Consider the following 25,125-nt stretch of genomic DNA (forward strand, 5'->3'; position numbering starts at 1 on the left):
GCTATGGACATTTTAAGATTTCGAAGCGTGGCAAAAATTGGACAAATTAAAAATAAATAAACTAAAAAAGAAATGTCCAAAAAATTTAATTTTGGATTTTATCTTTTTTTAATAGGTAGAATAAAATGACAAAAATGTAAATTTCTAAATCATCAAGGTTCAAATAATTTGTTTTACTGGCTGATTTGACATGGAATGACCCCATGTCAAAATGCGTGTTGGCCACAAAAAAATCTTGTTCCTTAACCAGATAGCACCTTTAACCCCCATAGTCTTATTTAGATACATGGCTACATCTTCATAATGTGTACCAATGACAACAAACAGCCTCTGCTCTTTCTTCCCGAATTTCAATCTCTACTCCCAAAATCTGAAGCAGATGTTACTTGTCAACTGAGAACATTTACTATCTTGGATGTTTACATCCACCTCGCAGATGAATCTGGAAGAATCTCTGTTCATATCAATGTGCTGCCCACCAACAGTACCTTCCTCCTTCCTTTTGACAGGTGTGTCTTTGTCTTAATGTGTGTCCTATCTTCCTGCCCCTTTTTGCCAGTGTTTCCACATATTCCTTTCATCACCAATTCTATGGAGAACCAACCTCATACCTTACCTTATCAGTCCACCAAATTTTCAAAATTTTCCTGTAGCACCCTATCTCAAACGCTACTATTCTCTTCTGTTCCAGTTTTCACACAGTCCACATTTCACTGCCGTACAATGCTGTGCTCCAAAAGTACATTCTCAGGTATTTCTTTCTCAAACTAAGGCCTACGTTTAATACTAGCAGACTTCTCTTGGCCAGGAAGGCCCTTTTTGTCAGTGCTAGTCTGCCTTTTCTGTCCTCCTTGTTCTGTCCGTATCTTGCTGCCTGGAGAGCAGACTTCCTTGACTGTCTACTTCTTGATTCCCAATTCTGATAAGTTTATTGCAGTTCATTTCTGCTACGTCTCATTATTTTTGTCCTCCTTCGACTAACCTAGTGCACATTAAAATGATTCGATCCTATAAACTTGGAAACTTTAGGGACTCCTAAAGTGGGATGCAGGAGCTAACCTAATATCTCACTACCCTCCATCAGATACCATATTTTGTCCAACTAGCACAGAAACACATTCCTTGTGCAGTTTCTTCTTGTGACACAATGGCCATTGTGAACAAGCCATTACCAGTACTACATTTATAAGCAATATCTTCTGGGGTACTATCTGTAATCTTTCCCAGAGGTGAGAGGCATCCTACCCGAAATTCTGATCCATGTTTCACATGGCACTCCTGCTGCCTAGTCCTGCATCCTGAGATTATACAAATGGAGACTGGATATTAATGCTCAACTGGACACTTGTGAAGCTCCAAGGAGCAGGGTATATCTTGACAGCCTCAGAAAGGGTAGTGTTTAGTGTCCACTAGTCTAGCAGGTACCACTTTGAGAGGTGGACCTGACAGACAGAACAGGAAGAGGTACAGAAGTGAAGTTTGTTGCTCACAGTAGGTACAGGTAAAACCAAAAGGTGGGTTTATCCACAAGCTCAGGAGTGAAAAACTTGAGAAGGCTTTGTGGAAGCTGATTGTATTTTGCATAACATTGAACTCCAAGTGCGATAACAGACTGACTGACTATCTGGGTATATAACTTCGTTTGTGAAAATGTGACTATGCTACAATTATTATGGGTGATATAGCTCAAATTTTTGCAGCCAATAAAAACTTCAACTGCACAGATAGTAATGGGAGAAATATGATGTCTCAAATGTAAGGCAGTGTTTACAGTTACAACTGACTAAAAGTCTAATATAACCTATGGGATCAACACATACATGTAGAATATAAGACACCTTAATATTCAAATAACTTAAAGGAATCCAGACGGGTGACATCATCAACAACCCGATATTTCGACAGGATGCCCTACTGTTTTCAAGACAAAACTAACACACGCGCGCGCGCACACACACACACACACACACACACACACACACACACACACACACACACACACACACACACCAGAAGTTATCAGTAGTGAAATTAATAATCAACAGGTGAGGTAACATAAACTCTGTCCCTCTATGAGAGAGCAGGATTACACGCAGACTTTAAACAAAAAACCACCATACCGTATTTACTCGAGTCTAAGCCGCACTCGAATCTAAGCCGCACCTGAAAAATGAGACTCTAAATCAAGGAAAAAAAAATTTCCCGAATCTAAGCCGCACCTGAAATTGGAGACTCGAAATTCAAGGGGAGAGAAAAGTTTTAGGCCGCGTCTCCAAATCGAAACAAAGTTGGTCCACTGCAATACGAGACAATTTAGGTCGAATGAATGACGATACAGCTACAGTAGTTTGGTTCGAGTCGTAAGCTTAGCAGTTAAGCTTTACCAGGTAGCCATTGCTATGAGTCAGGCGCTCCGTCCTTATTTATACGGGTACCCTTCCTTTTTCACGTGCTTCGTCTGCTTTGAATTGATTGCTTATTTTTCTTTGATCTGATAAGCGCAGTTTTCTTTGTTATAGGTGTTTACATCACTCTACGCTGAAAATGCACTACTATACTGTGTCATGCATTGTTTGTCGTACTCTGATACTGCGTGTTTACGGCCTGTCGCCGCTCGCGGCATGGCTTGCTTTTGTGCACGCCACCGCCGCTTACAAAAAGAGAGAGAGAGAGAGAGAGAGAGAGAGAGAGAGAGAGAGAGAGAGAGAGAGGAATCGTCTCATTAGTGAAACAATGGCAAGAGACTGCTATTTGTTGTTACTTACACTGCTGCTTTCTTTGATAATGATCAACAAGAACCAAATAATAGACTGCGTATGATAGATGTTCTGAACGAGAGTTTAGGGAAAAATTTTCTCCGTTTGAAAATCTTTGCAGGCGCCTCTTTAGTACATTACATTCTGCACAGAAATTAGAGTCATCTTAGATTTAAAAATCTGGTCAATTGCCTCGCTTCATTTCTGACTGTATCACTGTTTAGCATAAGAATAATACGAATATAAACATGACATGATATGTATATTCTTCCGCGTTTGCTGTTGTCTCACTCTAGTTTTGTGGTTTATTACGCAGACAGGATTTAAATGAGATAGCGGCAAAAATGGTTCAAATGGCTCTGAGCACTATGGGACTTAACATCTGCGGTTATCAGTCCCCTAGAACTTAGAACTACTTAAACCTAACTAACCTAAGGACATCACACACGTCCATGCCCGAGGCAGGATTCGAACCTGCGACCGTAGCAGTCGCGCGGTTCCGGACTGCGCGACTAGAACCGCTAGACCACCGCGGCTGGCAGATAGCAGCAAACACAAAACAATACATGGCAAAATGTTTATATTCGTATTATTCTTATGGTGACGAGAATACTGCATGTGATTCACAATTTATAAAAGTTCCTATTAGCAACCATCTCTTCTCACAGATAGGAATAAATTTAGAACGTAGAGTTGGCCATATTGACAAACATCCTAAACATTCTTGCCAGTCGGGTTTTCGTAGTATATTGAAATGCTGCTACATTCGAAGATGAACAATATGGAATTTGTGTTTACTTCGTTGGATAATGTATGAAAATGCAGTGGTCGAAACTCAGCGCGGAGAAAAAAAGCTTGTCTTACACTTTTTTTTTTTTAATTTATTTACGGACTCAGAGGTTTTGGCGCCAGTATTTATCTTTGTGCCTACAAAGCATGCCTGTGTAGCGCTACATATATTCGACGGCAGAACTAAGTTGTGGCGGCACCCACCGACATTTTTAAGAACTTCCGCTAGCTTTGCACTCGATTCTAAGCCGCAGGTGGTTTTTTGGATTACAAAAACTGGAAAAAAAGTGCGGCTTAGATTCAAGTAAATACGGTATGTATTTATAAGGTAACTTGCTAATTTAATTTCAATAGGTTCCTTAATAACGCTACCCCAGTAGCTGGAAGTGCGTGCCAGAACCTCCATGTTGTAATATTACAAAGGATGACCGGTGCCAAGATAATGTTCTGCAGAAGCGTATTTGCTCAGCTGTTTTAACTGTGTGTGTGTGTGTGTGTGTGTGTGTGTGTGTGTGTGTGTGTCACTTGTACTCAGTACACCATTCCTTCACAGTCCTGATATCTGACCAATATATAACTGCAAAGAATATGGTAGACAATCGCCTTACGCAAACCGAGTTCATCCTTTATGGAACCTGGAAGGACCCTGATCTTAGATGGTGATCGAAAAACACACTCACATCATATTTCCGCAAAATACGACCACTCTTTGTTCAAAATGCTCCCTGCATTCAGACAAAAAGACTTTGGTGCCACCTTGGTAGTATCATCACTCACCCAATGTACATTTGGTTGACAGCACAATTCATGTCTAGCCTGTCTTTAACTGTAACCATTTATGAAATGGTGACTTCGAGATATGGTAACTCAGCTGACGAACTCTCAGGGTCCAAGATGACATGGGCCCTTTGAATCAAGGTATGAAGTATGCCTTCATGTTGAGTAGGATGGTGGCAACTGTTAGCCAGCTTATACAAGTCAGTGTGAGAAGGCTTCCTATAAATATCGAGGTGGCACCAAAGTCTATGGCCTTTTTGCCTTACGCAGGAAGCATTTCGAACAGGAGCAGTCATATTTTGTGGAAATATGAAGTGAAGTGGATTTTTCAACCACCATCTAAGATCAGCATATTTAAGGATAACGGATCATTTTGTATCCCATAACTTGCTATCAAACGTACAGTTTGGGTCTAGAAGTCATTTAATAACTGAAAATGCTATATTCTATTTTCTATGTGAGGTAATGGGTGGATTAAACAAAAGGTTTCAAATGCTAGGTGTATCTTTTTGATTTAACTATGGCATTTGATTGTATTGATCATGAAATTTTGCTCCAGAAGTTGGACCATTACAGAATACAGGGAGCCGCTCACAATTGGTTCACCTTTTACTTTACCAATAGACAGCTAAATGTCATTTTTCAGTGTTGAGAATGGCTGTGATGTGGGGTCTGAGTGGGGTACAGTCAATTGGGGGGTGCCCCAGGGATCAGTGTTGGAGTCACTCCTGTTCATTATTTATACAAATGATATGCCCTCTAGTATTACGGGTAGTTCTAAAATATTTCTGTTTGCTGATGACACTAGCTTGGTAGTAAAGGATGTTGTGGGCAACACTGACTCAGTTTCAAATAGTGCAGTTCATGACATTAAGTTCACAGCTTTTAGAAAAACTAGCACTAAATCACAATAAGACTCAATTTTTACAGTTTCGAACACTCAATTCAACAAAACCTGACTCTTTAATTTCACAGAATGGGCATATGATTTGTGAAACTGAACAGTTCAAATTTCTAGGTGTTCATAGAGATTTGAAACCGTTATGGAAAGACCATGTTCGGTATCTTGTTCAAAGACTTAATGCTGCCATTTTTACTAATCTAACAGTATCTGAAGTAAGTGATCATTCGATACAAAAATTAGTCTACTTTGCTTATTTTCATTCGCTTATGTCATATGGTATTATACTATGGGGCAAATCGGGCAATAAGTGGTGTAAATTCGCGAACCTGTTGTCGACCACTGTCCAATAGTCTGGTTATTTTGACATTGGCCTCTATATATATATATAAAAAGAAAGATGATGAGACTTACCAAACAAAAGCGCTGGCAGGTCGATAGACACACAAACAAACACAAATATACACACAAAATTCAAGCTTTCGCAACAAACTGTTGCCTCATCAGGAAAGAGGGAAGGAGAGGGAAAGACGAAAGGATGTGGGTTTTAAGGGAGAGAGTAAGGAGTCATTCCAATCCCGGGAGCGGAAAGACTTACCTTAGGGGGAAAAAAGGACAGGTATACACTCGCACACACACACACATATCCATCCACACATACACACATATATATATATATATATAAACACAGATGATGTGACTTACCGAACGAAAGTGCTGGCAGGTCGATAGACACACAAACAACAGTTTGTTGCGAGTATACTGCTGCATCCATTTTCAATAAGCTACTGCAAGAATTCAAAAATCTTAGCAGCAATCCATGCACTTTCAAATCCAAACTGAAGAGTTTCCTTATGGGTCACTCCTATTCTGTTGAGGAGTTCCTTGGGGGGGGGGGGGGGGGGAGGCTGATTCTTATGTTATATTGTTGATTGTGTTTACTTAAACTTGTGTGGCTTGACTTTTTTGGGTTCATCTGTTACTACTTTTATGTTGTAATTTCGTGTACTGATACATTCCATAACCATGGACATTTGCTCCTCAATTTGGTCCAACAGAACTAGATGCTTAAATAAAAAATAAAATCAAATTCCTTTTAGTATCATAAAAGATGATGTCGGTATGCCTAAGGCGGTGTCTAACATATTCTTTGCAGTCATGACATGTCATATATTGATGAGACTATCAGGACTATGAAGGAATGGTGTACTGAGCATAAGCAACACACTCGTTTACAACAGCCAAGCAAATCCACCATTGCAGGACATTGCCTTGCCACTGGTTATCCTACAGAATATAACACCACAAATGTTCTGGCATCCACTTCCAGCTATTGGGATAGTGTTATTACGGAAGCTGTTTAAACTACATTAGCAAGTAATCTTATAAACTGAGATGGTGGTTTTTGTTTAAATTCTATACTACTCCTGCTCTCTCATTTGTTGAAAAACAGAAACAGAGTTTATGCTACCTCACCAGTAGATTATTAATTTTGCTCTTGATAACTTTTGGTGTGTGTGTGTGTGTGTGTGTGTGTGTGTGTTTTGCCTCAAAAATGACAGGGTATCCTCCTGTCGAAATATCGGCAGTTGTCGATATTACCTGGTGCATTCCCGTAAGTTACCTGAACATGTAGAATATAGTTAGTGAATAAGAGCAACTTGATTAACACAACAGTAATAATGACAAAGATCATGCAAGATTGGTGCAGCTGGTGTAACTGATCGCCATCAGTGACAAAACACTCTAGACATATACATTTTGTTTGTGTAACACCTCATTCATAATTGCAATTAATGTTTCATGCTGTAAATGAAACATGAGATGCAAGTACCCACGTAAGGCCTCAGAATTATCGGCACTTAAATCCGCAAGCATGTGTAAAATTTAATATGTATGTGACATGCAACAATTAGCTGTAGGTTAAGTTTTTTTAATCACTTATATCGTAACATTTCTATTATAAAGAAGTACATAAAATGTAGACAGAGGTACAAGGGAAGCTGCACAGCATTTACTATAATAAATTACACTGTACCTGCCAGTCTGCAGGAGTTGCCACCTTCTTGTTCTCTGTCAGCTGCAGTGAATCAATTGCTCTCAAGATTTCACTGGAAAGAATATTGATAAAAATTGTGTTAACAGTATAATTCAACAAAATCATTAACAAATTAACACTGGGCAATAAACTGGTCACAGTTATGTTACAGCATGAACAACATGCCACAGTGATTGACGTCTTATTACAACAAAAACCAGCTACACAAAAATACTTTTGAGAAGCAGGAAGTAGAACCTAACACCAGAACCCTGGGACTTTTTCATTACTTGTATAACTTTATCTCCTTACCTTGTAAAACTAGCACTTCCAAACTTCAAACATGGGAAGCCTGTCTTCAATACATTTTTCACTCTCCCCATTCACCCCTGTCTTTCACTCACATTTTACTTTTGAAAAACACATTCTGTCTCTGCACGTCTAATCCAGACCTGTTGTTGTGCCTGTCTGCAACTCAATAGTCATCTTTACGGTGAGTAGCAATCTATCCTTTTCATGACTTGATATTCCAACCTGGATTTTTTATTGTTTGTTTTTATGATATTCCCTTATTTTTAATTCCAATTATATTCCTCCTATATTTAGCTCACTTTTGTGTCTTTCATGTTTGGCTCTGGCAGCTAATTACTATAATCTCCACCACAGTCACTAACTTCAGATTTTTTCCTCTTTCCTAATCCATGATTTAAAAAGACTTCCTCTCTTCCATCATCCGTGTATCTTATCCAGTTTTTCTATTTCCCAATTTTCATTTCATTTTTTATGATAATAATTTGTTTACACATACTAAACCTAGCTCGTGGAACTATTAATCCCTTCCTTACGGACAAGGGAAGGTATGTTCAAAAGGAAGGGTACGTTCCTAACCCTCCGAAACCTAACCAATTTTAAGTTGAATAGATTCACATTTTGTAGCTGCTGCCTCCTTCTACATGGTTGGTTGGTGGGTTGAATGGCTGGCAGGGCAGGGGGGGGGGAGGGGGGGGGGGAACCAAGCAATGTCATCAGTCCCATAATCCAATGTGGCAGAAACTAAAGAGGAACAACAGCAATAGCACCGTCCAGCTGATGGGAAAGGGAAATATGGGTGAACAAAGAAGCAAAAAAGATGTTGGGATGGCAGAAAGAGTAAAGAAAAGGAGGGAGGCAAAGGGAGGGGGTTGGGGGGTAGCGGCAAGTGCAGGGGGCACCGTAGAGGCACTGCGTATGCCGGGGCACGATCACCACCGCCGACCCATACCAAACAACCCCCCGCCCACACAGTACACGATTGCGACACAACGGGGCCAACACGAGAGAAGGGGGAATAAAATGGCACAAAAGACCAGACAGAACATACAGAGAGAGGGAACGTGGGGGGGGGGGGGGGGGGTTGAAACCTGGACAGCAAGGGCGCAAGATTGCTAACACCTGGACAAGGAGACACCCTTGCGTGTTTTAGTGTACGGCCAAAAACTGTGGAATCACTGTTGGAGGTGAGGTGGGGGGGACTGCCCTACTACAAAATGGAGATGGGAGGGGGTGCTCATTACAGAGTAAAAATCCAGGGGCAAATCTGGTATTGCCATTAAAAAGACTGTAGATTCCTGCAGTTGGTTAGTAGGATGCAGATGGCGGAGATCAAGGGGTGGTAGGTAAAACACTGGGTGGCAGGCTGAAAGTCACTCCGAGTCCATATATAACAAAACTGTGATGAGGGAGAACAGTTTTTTTAAAGTAGAGGGTCCGGTAAACGACCATCAGCTCCACGGTAACACTACATTTGTGGCAGACAAGAGATGGTGCTCCATATCAACAGTTGATGTTATCGGTAGATTTAGAGCCATTGGTGTAAAAAACAATAGCTTTCCGAATGCTCATAAGAGCAGGCGGAACAAACAACGGAACACCGTATGAGCAATGGAGACTCCTGGACCCCACTAGCTTCAGCTGCCAGAGACTTTGGTCGTGTGTGTGTGTGTGTGTGTGTGTGTGTGTGTGTGTGTGTGTGTGTGTAATGCGGACGACTGTCCTTTTGGTCGAAAGCTTACTTGTTTGACAGTCTTTTTATTGTGCCTATCAGCAACTCAACATCTCCGCTATTTTGGGGAGTAGCAATCTATCCTTTTCATAATTCTGATATTATTACATTGTGGATTTTCCAGTATCTAAAAATTATTCCAGGCAGATAAATGTTTAAATTTAAGAAGTACAAGGTCGGCGGTGAAGATTCATGAAATCTGTAGTGAAACATATCACTTTGGTGAAGTGATGGGTTGCACAAGCAACAGTTTTTCAAACTGACAAATGATGATCGCCACTATAAAAAGGTGATTTTCATAATGAATTAAATAACCAACAGTTTGGACGTTCACTTTATTTATGAGGATGTATCATGTGATGGATGGACGCAGTGTTCTGAGAGCCAGGATGATGATAAACTTGGTACCACATTTGTGATACCAGCTGGTTGAGAAGTTTGTTCCACGATATCAGTTCCTGCATTAGAGATATGGTGTGTACTACAGAGGAAGTGCGGCCATGACACAGGGACAAGAGAAAACTTGTTATATAGATATATTCAACTGGAACCTGTTAATCAAGACAGAATGTTTTTGGACTCTGACCTTATCAATGTTCCATATAATTTAACAACTTTGTAATACACAGTTATTGTTATCAAGAATACAATACATGAGATGTTGTTAACAGGAAGTCTCATATTTATTTCAAGTGTTGCACCCATACTCCTAGCTTCTAGGAGCAAAAACAGCATTTCAAAAAAGGAAGTTCAATCAGAAGTGTGCTGAAATTATAAGTAAGAGTAAATAAAAGGAAGTCTAAGCTCCCAATCAGGACTAAAGCTAGGTTCCTAGTAGTTTGGAGAAATGTGATATATACATTTTTCAATGCCCTTTTATTTTTTCCAGAAACTGGAAAGTGATATGCATTAATATTTTTATAATTTTCTTTGTATCTTTACTGCTTAATGACAATGATGATTTGAAGTGAGCGGCACTTGACATCCTGGTCATCAGTGCCCTGATGAAAAGTCAGCCTGCTAATCTCATGGGTGGGAACGAAGGCTTTCCCCACATGCGGAGCAGTTTATAACGTATTAAAGTCTGTCTTCCTTCCCCACCAATTTAGGGATGAGGCCTGACAATTCGCAAAATTTCACCACTCTTGTAACACAGGAATCAGTACCAGTGAATATGGTGGGCAGATCTCCATCGAGGCTGAGAGCTGCCCCAGTATCAGTATACAGGGCACACACAGCCACAATATGCTGAACTGAAAGTAGCATGCGACAAACTTCACAGAGTAGTGAATCCTCCCGCAGGAGGAGGAAGCCATATGTTAAAGGGCTATTCCCCAATGTGCAGTCTGGTAAGCAGAACCTCGTTCCAGCGGTGAGGCTGACATGAAGTCTGCCGTGCCTTTTCGGTCGATTTGAGTTACCACAGTTTGTTATCTGTAATCTTTCAGTCTCCTTTGACATATGACGCGTATGTCAGAAAATGAGATGGTGTGCAACGGGATGGGACACTGATGGACAGCACCATTCCAACATGCTTCCTTGGCCGCTTTGTTGCCCATGTCGTCGTTTTGTATCCCAGTGTGGCCAGGCACCCAGCAATGGATCACCTCCCTGCCACGGTGTTGGGGTCGCCGTAAGAAGCCATGGACAAGCTGAATCAGTGGGTCTATTGGATCCATTTGGTGAAGTGCTTGCAGTGCACTAAGCGAGCCTTAACAGACAAGAAACTTTGTAGGGTGATGTCTGTGAACTCTCTTCAGTGCCATCAGAAGGCTATATAATTCAGCATTATAATTTGTAAATTATTCCAGGAGACACACTTTAAAAACCCTATCAGGAAAAACAGCAGGAAAATCGAGGACATTCTACTGCCGAGATCCATGTGTGTAAACAATGATAAAACTGTGGTACGTATTTAAAATGGACAAAAACAAAGTTGTAAAAACATAATCTGGAGTACACGTTTTCTTGTACTGTGCCAAGCTTAAAATCGCTTTGGGCCTCTGAAGACGCCAAGACAGCAATGCATTCCATCCCTGGCTGTGTACCACAAATCCCAAATGGCTTGGTAGGATGGGGCCCAATTCCTGACTAAAAGTCAATCACTGAGGTGGCGCTGAAATTTTCAGTGCCTGTCAAGCCAAAAGGATAAATAGCTGAATCCAGAGTGAAGGTTCACCAGCCTCTGCACACACACTCTGTAATGGGTTGGTCCGAAAGGCTCCAGTCTGAATGCCCTCATGGTGGACAACATCTAACATCTTGAGGTAGGAACGACGGGCTGATCCATAGGCCACACTGCCATGATCTACACTTGGTCAAACGATTGTCTTATAAAACTGCTGCTCCCCATCTTTTTCTGCTAAGGCATTTCAAAATATTCAATGACTAGAAGTCTTAGGTCTTTCTGGTGTGGGAGCCAAGTTAATTCAGAGTCAAATAATAAACACAAAAAGCACGTAAAATATTGTCCCCCATTATGAGCACTGGTTGGTCGAAACTTCGATTAAAATTGATACATGTAGTCTTATCTGGTGAAAACCAAAAACCATTTGTCCTGGCCCAGGTTTCCAGCCTCTAACGGTCAGCTGTAGCTGCCTTATCATAATAAGATCAGAGGAAGAGTAGAAGATCACTAAGTCATCCACAAACAAAGAGCATTTGACAACGCTTCTGACTGCGGAGGAAATGTCATTGATAATAATGGCACACAGTATGACATTGAGGACACTGCCTTGGAGGACCCCATTCCCTTGAACATAGCAGTCAGACATGGCATCACCAACATGATATCGAAAATGCAGGTCCTCGAGAAACGATTGGATAAGAAGCGGCAGGCATCCACTTAGTCCCTATTCATAAAGCTGGTGAAAGACGTTGTACCTCCGAGTAGTGTCATATGCTTTTTCCAGGTCAAGAAACACACAAACCAAATAGTTTCAGCATAAGGACTTCTCCATCACTGTCTCCAGTAGAATTAAGTTGTCAAGGATGGAAGATAGTGCCTGAAACTGCACTGGGAGCAGCTCAGATGACCTAAGGATTTGAGCAGCCGGATTAAGCAGCAGTTGACCGTGCGTTCAAGAGTCTTACCCATGCAACTGGTAAGGGCTACACTCTGGTAACTAATAGGGACACTTCGGTCCTTGCCTGGTTCCAGAATGGAGTTAAATATTGCCTCGTTCCAAGTCATGGGGTATTGTCCATCAAACCAGATGTGACTGAAACAAGAGGAGCTGTCCTTTTGCTTCAGGGCACAGATGATGATGATGCATGGCATAATGGATGTCATCAGGTCCTGGAGCAGTACCTGCAGACAAAGCTGGTTCCAGTTCCCACATGGAGAACAGAAGGTTATAGACTTCCTAATTATGCAAGAAGAAATTGAGTTTCCTCATGTCTCAGTCCTATGGAATACAAGAAAAGAAGCTTGTCTGGATGACACGGTAACAGTAAAGAAGTGTTCAGCTAAAACCTGACCCATGTCTTCTGGTGTGTATACCAAGACCCCATTACTTGACAAAGCCATATAAGGGGACATGTATTACCATTACCTGAAATCTGTCTTATTGATTCCCAAACTTGCGCAGTGAGTGGAGGTAGACCAAGTAATGGAAGTTGTGAATTCCTTCCAGAAAGCCCTCTTCCATTCTTCTATCTCTCGCCTCACATGTGCTCTCACAGACCTGATGGCATTAAGATTTTTTGTAGTTGGACATTGTTTGAAGCTCCACAGAGCTGTTCATCTGGCCCTGATTGGCAATCAACAGTCATCATTCCACCAAGGTACAGGCTGTCATCTGAGGTGGTTACCAGACTAAGGGATGGACTCTGCAGCAGCCCACTGGATCTCACAAATGATATGGGCCACTGCCTCTGTGCACAATCCTTTTGTTCAAAAATAGCATGTTAACTGTAGCGCAACCAATTTGCACTTTGTATCACCTATCTGCGTGGTCTCCTGTCAGCCACCGCCGTAATTGGCAGACAGATACCGGGAAGTGGTCAGTAGAATATGAATCTGTATTTACTTCCCACTGATCTGAGTCTGCAACAGCTGGGGAACATAAAGATCAATGGCTGAAAAAGACACTGTAGCTGTGGAAAACTGTGTCATCTGACACGGGTTCAGAAGGCAGATTTTCTTAGAATGGACGAGTTGCTCTATCACCCGACCCCTGGAGCAAGAGGTAGCTGAGCCCCACAGCACATTGTGTGCATTGAAGTCCCCCAAAAGGAGGAATGGGCATGGGCCCAGAATAGTTCAGCCAGTGCATCTGCATCCAAAGCATCATTAGAGGGAAAGTACAAAGAACAGACTGTGATATTAAAGGGTGCGAGAACTTTCATGGCAATTGCTTGCATGGTCGTAGTAAGAGAGACAAGAGAGAAGTGACATCTGTCATCAATGAAAACAGCCACTCCAGCTTTAGCTCTGTCTGCAGTAGCATCATCCTTCCTGTATGGGTGGTAACCCCTTAATGCAGCTGTGTCTATGACTTTAAGATGCATTTCTTGTAAGCATATACAGAACAGTTTCTCCTGGACCAGGAGCTGTAATTCTTCCAAATGTGAGTGATATCCATTCAAATTCCACTGCAACACAGAAGTTCCTGTGGAAGCCATTGTTTAGCGATGGTTGCTCTTTTCTTTTTCCCCTCAGAGGTGTGATTAACAGGTTCCCTGCTCTCCAGTTCCTCTGATTGGAAGTCCATATCCTCAAGAGCATAGTCCCCACCCAAATGAAGTAGCGCAGTGGCCAGCACACTGGACTCGCATTTGGGAAAACGACAGTTCAATCCCGCATCCAGCCATACTGATTTATGTTTTCCGTAATTTCCCTAAATTGCTCCAGGCAAATGCCGGGATGGTTCCTTTGAAAGGCCACAGCCAACTTCCTTCCCCATCCTTCCCAAATCCGACGAGACCGATAATCTCGCTGTCTGGTCTCCTCCCCCAAACAACCCAACCCGCAGTCCCCAACAGGGAGGGAGAGAGCTCACCGATCCGAAGGTTTAGCTACCATTTTCTTGGACTTTGAAATACTTTTCGAAGGACATTTTTCTTTACTGATTGAAGGAGCTGGTTGCCTAGATTGCAGGGACAGCTTAGTTGGCTTCTAATGTAGGGTAGTGGTATGTAGCTTAGGTGGTAAGCCCATTGCTGACAGCTTCCGAACGACTTCAGTTTCAAGTGGAGCATTTCCCCTACACGTACACTGACAAGTGCACTGTACTTGAATCTGCGATCTGAGTTTGTGTGGAGGCATCACACTTCACGATTGGTGACTTAAGGGATGATGCAAAAGGAGTAACAAAAACTGGCAGTTGCATAGCTCTGAAAGATTTTTTTTAGCTTCGCCATGGGTATGCATCTCTTGACTTTCAACTCCTGAATCTTCCTTTCCTCGTTGTAAACCTCGCACTTTCTGCTCCACACTGGGTAATCCCCAAAGCAGTTTACACATTTCGGAGGAAGTGTACAAGAATTGCCTAATTCGTGAGCTTTGTCTCCACAATTGCCACTTGTAGCCCTCTAATTACACCTCATAGCGGTATGGCCATATCTTTGACATTCGTAGCATTGCATTGGATTGCATTAAGAACAGGCGAACCTTGAGTCTGCAAGGAAATGTTCAGGTAATTTCTGAGTACTAAACATTAGAATAAATGTTGCCGATTTTTCCAATTTGCCATTGACTCTCCCCATATAGCTCTGCACCTCCATGATGCCCATATTTTTCCATTCTTCACGTAACTCTGCGGGGTCCACCTCCATTAGATCGGATCAGATAACCACTTATGGGGTATTATGCAACTCAGACTCGACAGGGTACTCACATAAGGCCTTACATCCCAGGAGCTTAGATATTTGGGTTGAATTTGCAGTTTCAACTAGACGTGTTCCAATACTCAGAAAACAAATGCAGGGCCCCTGATGGGTTTCCTGCTTAAATAACTGTGTTTCTCTTAACTTATGCCAAATCATAACATCATCACTTCATTGAAAATTAAAGGAAGTTTTAGTCTGAGAAAGAAAATTAAAAAAAAAAAAAAAAATTGTAAAGTTCTTATTTGTAAGTCTAAGCAAATGCGGAAAGTTGTAAAAATATGAGGTGGAGTGTAACGAATCGTAGAATTATTGGGTGATTTGATGAGGAATGATCCAATCTGAATAGAGAGATTTGCACCAATCCCCTAGCAATACCATATCAGCAAAATGTTGTATCTGCATCAAATAATCCATATGTCCAAAACAATACTAACACATGGTTACAAGAAATTTTAATAGTAGTGTACAGATTATCAGAAGGATTATTAATCTTTATTTACAACAGCAAAAATGGAAGTCTAACAAGGGGAGGCCGCCAATTGTGAAATTCAGATTCGATTCATACTGCGCATAATAAAAGCTCATGGCCAGAGGTGTAATGTGGCAAAGCACCAAGGTGCACTTCTCAGCCGTTGTCGAGAAAATCGACAGTTAAAAAGAAACCGTTGCGGTGAAATACTCTCTACGATTAATAGTTTTCTACAGTGTCGTGGCACAGCGGTAAGCGCTCGGGTTTGTAATCCGAAGGTTGCCGGATCGAATCTCGCACCATGCAACTTTTTTTGTAATTCAAATGTGTATATATGTATATATACACACACACACACATATATAAAAACAAAGATGATGTGACTTACCAAATGAAAGTGCTGGCAGGTCGACAGACACACAAACAAACACAAACATACACACAAAATTCAAGCTTTCGCAACAAACTGTTGCCTCATCAGGAAAGAGGGAAGGAGAGGGAAAGACGAAAGGATGTGGGTTTTAAGGGAGAGGGTAAGGAGTCGTTCCAATCCCGGGAGTGGAAAGACTTACCTTAGGGGGAAAAACGGACGGGTATACACTCGCGCACACACACACATATCCATCCACACATATACAGACACAAGCAGACATATTTAAAGACAAAGAGTTTGGGCAGAGATGTCAGTCGAAGCGGAAGTGCAGAGGCAAAGATGTTGTTGAATGACAGGTGAGGTATGAGTGGCGGCAACTTGAAATTAGCGGAGATTGAGGCCTGGTGGATAACGGGAAGAGAGGATATATGGAAGAGCAAGTTCCCATCTCTGGAGTTCGGATAGGTTGGTGTTAGTGGGACGTATCCAGATAACCCGGACAGTGTAACACTGTGCCAAGATGTGCTGGCCGTGCACCAAGGCATGTTTAGCCACAGGGTGATCCTCATTACCAACAAACACTGTCTGCCTGTGTCCATTCATGCGAATGGACAGTTTGTTGCTGGTCATTCCCACATAGAATGCGTCACAGTGTAGGCAGGTCAGTTGGTAGATCACGTGGGTGCTTTCACACGTGGCTCTGCCTTTGATCGTGTACACCTTCCGGGTTACAGGACTGGAGTAGGTGGTGGTGGTGGGATGGTGCATGGGACAGGTTTTACACCGGGAGCAGTTACAAGGGTAGGAACCAGAGGGTTTCCTGACGAGGCAACAGTTTGTTGCGAAAGCTTGAATTTTGTGTGTATGTTTGTGTTTGTTTGTGTGTCTATCGACGTGCCAGCGCTTTCGTTTGGTAAGTCACATCATCTTTTGTTTTTTAGATATATATATATATATTTTTGAATTACAAAAAACTAATAATAAAAAAAAATTGCATGGTGCGAGATTCGATCCGGCGACCTTCGGATTGCGAACCCGAGCGCTTACCGCTGCGCCACGACGCTGTAGAAAACTAATAATCGTAGAGAGTATTTCACCGCAACGGTTTCTTTTAACTGTCGATTTTCTCGACATCGGCTGAGAAGTGCATCTTGGTGCTTTGTCACATTACACCTCACCTCTGGCCATGAGCTTTTATTATGCGCAGTATGAATTGAATCTGAATTTCACAATTGGCGGCCTCCCCTTGTAAGTCTAACTCCCCCCCCTCCCCCCCCCCTCTCTCTCTCTCTCCCCCCCTCCCCCCCCCTCTCCCACTTTGTTTTCCAATGGCTCTTCCTCTGACATGTTATGTCATGTTTAAATTTAAATTATTAAAACAATTTCTTATTTTTTCCTAAATGTTTCACAATAACATGATAAATTTTTTGTACCATATTTACATCTCTCAATGACAGTTAACAACACTACCCATGAAAAAAAAGTAAAATAAAGAAAATATGCAAGTACTCAATCTTACAGCTATTTTCAAATTTGTATTATTAATATGTAAAATGACTACTTACGCAAAGTTACGACCAGTAGTAGCAGGATACAAAATTGAAAGTTTCAGGCGTTTTGTTGGGCTAATAACAAAAACAGCTCGGCATGTTAATGGAAGGCCATCTTTATCACGTTCATCAGGATCCAGCATCCCCAACTGAACAGCTAAATCTCTTCCTTCATCAGCAATAATCGGGTACGGAAATTTATCTGCTACGTGGCCACCATAACTTTTTATATCCTATAGCCACATAAAATTTGTTAATGACTTTAAGTTTTACATGCATATATTAAAATTATCACTGTTACCAACAACATATTTACACACTGACTTAATACTTTTAGTATGTAAAAACACTCACACACACACACACACACACACACACACACACACACACACACACACACACACACACACAACCATTGTCTTGTTCATTTTAAACAGCCATAATTGTTAATAAATTACAGAAATCACTCTCAGTAAATAATAATAATAATAAATAAGAAATGTTAACATTCTCATACCAAAATAAATTTCACCTGGGACTCAAATACACATTTTACAAGAAAAGCCTATCTTTTGCAAAAGTGAAGTGTTATGTCATCTATGCTGCAAAATTCTCCTGAAAAGACTCTTACTTTTTTCACTGCTTCCTTCTGCAGCATTAGAGGTGGTTTAGCAAAATGGCCAACTGTCAGTTTCAGTAGGACAAATGTTTTCTTCTTTCAATGCTTGGAATAGATTGTATGAAGGAAAAATCAGAATGCCATATTCCCTATGCTTTCTGTAAGACTAATGTTGGACCTTGCCTAAATGCATTCAACAAATATTCCTGACATTCAGATGATGCTCCCCACTAAAGAATAAAATTGTAAGCTTGCCCACTATTACCGCATAACATGTAAATTTTGATACCTCATGGAATTGTCTTTCCCTTCACATATTGGTTTTACAGAAATCTGCTCTGTAAATGGAATAATTGCCCCCGCGATTACTAAAGGCAGTGTGTATAGATCAAAACTTAGTAAAAATTGTCTGCATCGTCAGTGGGTATAACCATGTTGTCATCACGATGCAAATTTGTTCTCAGCCAGAAGAATCTGTCTCTGGACGTACTACATACGAATATTTGCATTTTCAATGTCTCATCCGAATACAGAGTGTTTAGAGTTACCTTAATTATATGAAATCCAAACAACGTTTTGAGACCTGCTGGTGTAGTTTGTCAGAAATTCTTAAAAGCATAATTTTCCATATTGGCAATAGTCTGGAGTGGGCACTGGGAATGTACCTACTGAACTCCTGATCTTCAATATGTTATTCTCATTCAGAATATGAATCCAGTATGGAAATTGTGTGATGATGCCACAAGATTTATATGGCATGCACGGAAAGCAGAAAAACATCACCCACTAAGTCATACACTATGTGAGCAAAAGTATCTGGACACCTAACTGAAAATGACTTACAAGTTCGTGGCACCCTCCATCGGCAATGCTGGAATTCAATATGGTGTTGGGCCACCCTTACCCTTGATGACAGCTTCCACTCTCGCAGGCATACATTCAAATCAGGTGCTGGAAGATTTCTTGTGAAATGGCAGCCCATTCTTCACAGAGTGCTGCACTGAGGAAAGGCATCGATGTCAGTCGGTGAGGCCTGGCACGAAGTCGGTGTTCCAAAACATCCCAAAGGTGTTCTATAGGATTCAGGTCAAGACTTTGTGCAGGCCAGTCCACTACAGGGAGGTTATTGTCATGTAACCCCTCCGCCACAGGCCGTGCATTATGAACAGGTGCTATATTGTGTTGAAAGATGCAATCGCCACTTCCAAATTGCTCTATAACAGTGGGAAGCAAGAAGGTGCTTAAAATATCAATGTATGCTGTGCTGTGATAGTGCCAAGCAAAACAACAAGGGGCGCAAGCCCCCTCCATGAAAAACACGACCACAACAACAACACCACCGCCCCCCCAAATTTTACTGTTGGCACTACACACGCCGACAGATGGCGTTCACCGGGTATTCGCCAGACCCACATCCTGCATCCACACCTCACACCAAGTGAGGCACCTTTTGGTATTTACCGGTGTGATGTGTGGCTTTTGAGCAGCCACTCGACCATGAAATCCAAGTTTTCTCACCTCCCGCCTAACTGTCACAGTCGTTGGAGTAGGTCCTGATGCAGTTTGGAATTTCTGTGTGATGGTCTGGATAGATGTCCGCCTATTACACATTATCACCCTCTTCAACCGTCAGTGGTCTCTGTCAGACAACAGACTAGGTCGGCCTGTATGCTTTTGTGCTGTATGTGTCCCTTCACATTTCCATTTCACTATTGGAAACAGTGGACCTAGGGATATTTAAAGGTGTGGAAATCTCGTGTACAGATGTATGACAAGTGACACCCAATCATCTGAACATATTCCAAGTCCGTGAGTTCCGCAGAGCACCCCATTCTGCTCTCTCACAATACCTAATGACTACCGAGGTTGCTGATATGGAGTACCTGGCAGCACAATGCACCTAATCTGAAAAACATATGTTTTTGGGGGTGTCCAGATACTTTTTGATCACATAGTGTAATATGGACGAAAATGTCACTGAAGGGAATTGTGATGAAAAATAAGAGGACAACAGTTTCAAAAGCATTTGCAGAACGGAATGTCACACTTGTGAACCCTGTCAGCAACAAAACAACATGAATAGATCTCCATAAGCAGGGAATTGTAGGTTGAGCTGGAATTCCAAAACTACACATCAGTTATACAAATGCGCGAAACAGTAACATGTGGTAACTTAGGTATAAAATCTGGACTATGAAACAAAGGAAGAAAAATCATCTGGGCAGATGAGTCTTGTTTCACACTGTCTCCTACTTTTTGCCAAGTTTACGTCCCAAGAGTGAAACATGGCAAAGTTTTGGTGATGATGTGGGCAGCCATATTGATATTCCATAGGTTCCATGGTTATCCAGCAGGGTTGCATTACTACAAAGAATTATGTGGCCATTTTGTTGGGGTGGGGGGGGGGGAGGTCCATCCCTTGGTACAATGTCTGTTTCCAATGTTGATGCTGTGTTCCAAGGCAACATGGACCCTGTTCACAAAACTTATTGTCATAGACTGGTTTTGTGAACAAGAAGATGAATCTCCCCTGGCCACTACAGTCACCAGATCTCAATATTATTGATCCTATGTGGTCTAGTTTGGAGAGAGGGGTGTGAGATTGCTATCCACCTCCATTACTGGTACCTGAACTTAACATCATTTTGCAGGAAGAGTGGTATAAGGTTCCCTTGAAACCCATACAGCTCCTGTATTTAATTCAGAGATGACTGGAAACTGTTTTTAATATGCCAGTGGGTTTCCTACATTAAAGTATTATATTTCTGGTGTTTTCAGATTTTTGTGCAACCCCTTTATGCCCATTTGACAGGTTACACTATGCAAGTTCTATTTTTATTCTGCTGTCTAAACAGTCAGTGACTGTTTTGGATTGGACTCTTTAACGGCCCACATAACGGCACGTGGGACAGCAGCCCCGTCTCAAAACCAGGCTGCAATCCATCAGCTACGGCCCTGCCAGCTCAGCAGTGTCAACAAGCACACAGTTTCCTGTGTGTTGACAAGAGGGACATTATGCAGGCTCCCTCCACAAGATCAGCTCATCACATTGTCGTCATGGCTGGGCTGTCCAATGCTGCAATCTGTTCAGTCATCACCGCATGTGTGAAACTGCCTCTGCCAGGCCGGGAACCAATGACCACTGTCCGAGTGTCCAACCCTCGCACACGGTTGTCACCTCGCTGTCGCCCAGCAGGCATCGGCTATCCTGCTACGGTAGCCAGGCCACCGCTACCATCCATGGGGAAGGCCTACAATTTAACATTCGCAGCACTGGCATGCTGGAGTCCAAGGATCACCTCCCATCACCTGCAGTCAGTCTGTTTCAGATGTGCTCAACCAAGTCTGTTCATGTTCTCCAATAAAGTGTTCCATCAACTGACTGGCTGCTGTTTTCACCCACTCCACTGCCAACATCCAGCAGAAAACCACTCGCCCACTCCTAGTCTGCTGTACATCCATTACAATACTGGTGCCAGTATACTTTCTGGAGCTGGAAATGGTCATTCAATCAACAATTGTTTTATTTTGGGCCTGTCTCATGGTGTTTGTCCTTTCTTTTCTATTTGGGTATACTATACACTTGTTGTGGTAGTGCTGAGCAAAATGGCTGTCTCTCACTCAAGAGAGAATTCAGCATCTCCTAAATGAGGCAGCTACGTTTAGAGCAGACAATGAAGTTTTGTGTTGAGAAGTGAGCTATGGAAGAAAAGAACGGTCATCATCTGGCATATCTTCACCCACCCATGATGCTAGTACAGCCTCACTGGTGCCACCATTTTACAATAAACCTAGGGAAGACTTTTTGTCTTCATAGAAAGTTTGCATACAGCCACAACATCAAGGACTTTGAGTAATGAACAATTGTTAAATGTAGCTTGTTTAAAATTGGTAAGGACATACACAATTTGCGTTTAGAAATTGCAAGACCCTCAATCCTTTGCAGACTTTCAGATGGGGGTAGTGGAGCATTACAGGAAGAAGAATACCTTACAGCATTATCGTGAAAAATTTAATGGTGTATTTCAGATGCATGGATATTCAATACACGGTCATGCACGAAGCAGTGGAACTGCAATAGCATTGACCGAAATCAATTGTGTAACTAGACACTGTAACTATACCAAGGAAGAAGCGGGTAATGCTTAATGTGAAGGTTTTATGTTACAAGCGTGTTGCTCTGGGCCACACTCAATGTTTCTGTGTAAAGCCACAATGTCAGAGGTGCAAGAAAGTGGGGTATTCTGTTCAGAAATGTCAACAGATGATGGAATCAACGTAACACTAATCCCCCTGCATTAAATGCTACAAGGGCCAGCGTAATCACTGTGCAATGCTTCGAGCAAGCTTGACTATGAGACAACTAGGTGCTGAATCAGATGCAGACATTTATCTAGTCAAATGTATAAAGGGAATGTCATTTTAAGTTGATGGACACAGGATCGCAGGTATCCATGGCTACCCAGAGTATACCGAGTACAGTGAATTTGAGCCCACGGCACTGCAAGTTAAATGGCATGGGTTGTAGAAGTGTGAGCTACATCTTCATTTTGGGTCTGGACTTCCTGGTTAAACATCACAATAAAGTAACTCTACAGCAGCACACAATAGAGCTGGTTGGGGCATCACTGTCTTTGTTTTATGGCTGAAAGAGCTCTTGCAAGGACATCATCGACACCAGTTAAACTGCTTACACAGTCCCTTAGACTTGACTCATGATATGCAATGCCAAAAGATACAGGAAAGCTGGTCTAGATGAATGTAAAAGCTGAAGAGCTGATTAATACTGTATCTGTGGTAGAGCCCTTGCCAGAGAACAAGGCAGTGATCCAGGTGCAACGTTTCATATGACGCAGTCTGTCATATTTACGAGAGCTAATACAATAGCCAAGTGGTACCCATAAGTATAGATAATTTTTGTTCAGAGGAGGGGGGGGGGGACTATCAAAAGAAACACTGGTGGCTAACTTAGATGTTTCACAGGATGGATTAGGAATGGATTTCAATGCACACTACTAGAAGCAGGTACTGTTTGTCGTTTTAACTGCAACGAGGGGAAAGTGTCGCATCTAAAAGAATGTGAGTTGATGTAGAGGAGCTATCAGAAGAATATGCAGGATTATTTAATCTGCCTGGAACACTGCCAGCTACAGCTCTGGTACAACACAAAATTCCACACAGGGAACAGTGCCCCCCACTATTTGTAATCAGTAATAGAAGAGTTCAAAGACCATCCACTTCAGGATGGAATCATCAAGAAAGTACCAGCCCCTGTTCAGCCCCAGTAACAATTGTACCCGAGATGTCCTCAGACAGGGAAAAACACTTGTATGTTCTGCTGTGACTGCAGATTTCTGAATTGGCGAACAGTCACCAATGCATACCCCATGTACAATATCACAGAAAAATTAGGAAAATCATGAGGAATGCCGTTGCTTTACCACTTAAAATTTATGCAATGGCCATTTTCAATCATGAGTAGTACCAGTTTGGCCTAAGATAGCATTTTCCCACCTGAGCACTTCTGGTATCGACAGATGCCTTTTGGTCTAAAAAACACATCAGCGGTTATCCAACACTACATGACCTGAAATCAAAATACTGCCTAGTTTATCTAGATGACATAGTAGTAGACTCCAAGGACATCCTTGGTGCACCTCACGCAAGTACTGGAACAGTTGTGTGCAGCACAGCTGACCCTCAGCATAGAAAAGTGTTTTGTATTGCAGGAGGTCTGCTAAGTATATAACATTATTGACCAGGACGGGGTACGTACTGACCCAAGATATGTGCAAGCCATCAAAGATTTTCAAAGGACTAGCACAGTAAAAGACGTACAATCATATCTCAGGATCAATGAAAGTCTACAGAAAATAGATTTCAAAATTTGAAAATGTGCAAAATTTTACTGGACTCCAAATCATCAAGAAGCATTTCAATCGTTGAAAGAATTAGCATAGGTCCCGTTGCTGTATTTTCGAGACTATAAAAAACAGTTAATCTTGTCTTGTGATTCGAGCAACCATGCCCTCAGCTGTGTTCCGAGCCAAGAGGTGGATGGGAAGGCTTTGGCCTAAAGCAAATACAATGTGGCAACTGCATCATTGTGCCAGCCTTTTTATGGGATGAAGTATTGAGGCAAACCCATGATTTTACCTTAACTGAGCATAGCAGATGAAAAGCGACAGAAAGCCGCGTTGCAGAAAATTACTTGCGGCCATAGACGAGACTGTCTGAGGCAGAGAAAAATTGAAAGGATCAACACTGATGCCCTACCACTTTGCACAAATGCCAGTGGGAAACTGATGTGTGTTAACTATAACTGATCATTTCTCACATTTTTTGACAAACATTGCCCTACCAAACTAACAAGCAGACACAGTGGCTCACATTTTCATTAACTGTTGGCTACCAAAATTCAGCACACCAGAAGTAATAACAGACTAAAGCACAAGTTTTATGTCTGAATGGTTTAAGCAGCCATGTCAACTACTGCACGTGAAAAAGCTATGAACTAGTGCCTTTCACCCACAAACAAATGGTAGAACAGAGGGACTTCATAGGACATTGAATTATGTGAATAACACCACAGAAATCCCGTTACAGTATTCGTAAGCACATGCAATTAAAATACCCAATGAAATATCAGCCTTTTACCCTACAAGGTCGTCTCCCCCCCCCCCCTCCCCCCTTCTTGAATTATGTCAACCTACTCTAGGGGTTTCGGTTAGAAAGCTACGGGTGGTTAGTTAGAAATATTAAAAAGGATAATGAATAAGCTAAGGATAATGAATAAGCTAAATCTGGATATAGTGGGAATTAGTGAAGTTCGGTGGCAGGCGGGAAAAGACTTCTGGTCAGGTGAATACAAGGTTATAAATATAAAATCAAATAGGGGTAATGCAGGAGTAGGTTTAATAATGAATAATAAATAGTAGTGTGGGTAAGCTACTACAAACAGTATAGTGAACGCATTGTTG

At 41.8% G+C, this 25,125-nt stretch overlaps 1 protein-coding gene across 1 annotated transcript in view; it reads right to left on the reverse strand.

Annotated features, from left to right (window-relative positions):
- LOC126262417 (peroxiredoxin-6) overlaps positions 1-25,125 on the reverse strand; it is a 66,945-nt gene that overhangs the window by 3,382 nt on the left and 38,438 nt on the right. Inside the window, exons 3-4 of the mRNA XM_049959049.1 lie at positions 17,542-17,759; positions 7,262-7,334 (exon numbers count right to left, since the gene is read on the reverse strand). Coding sequence (XP_049815006.1) covers positions 7,262-7,334; positions 17,542-17,759 — 291 coding nt within the window. The remainder of the gene's footprint in view (positions 1-7,261; positions 7,335-17,541; positions 17,760-25,125) is intronic.

The sequence above is a fragment of the Schistocerca nitens genome, chromosome 6 (genome assembly GCF_023898315.1).
Source record: "Schistocerca nitens isolate TAMUIC-IGC-003100 chromosome 6, iqSchNite1.1, whole genome shotgun sequence".
Lineage (NCBI taxonomy): Eukaryota > Metazoa > Arthropoda > Insecta > Orthoptera > Acrididae > Schistocerca > Schistocerca nitens.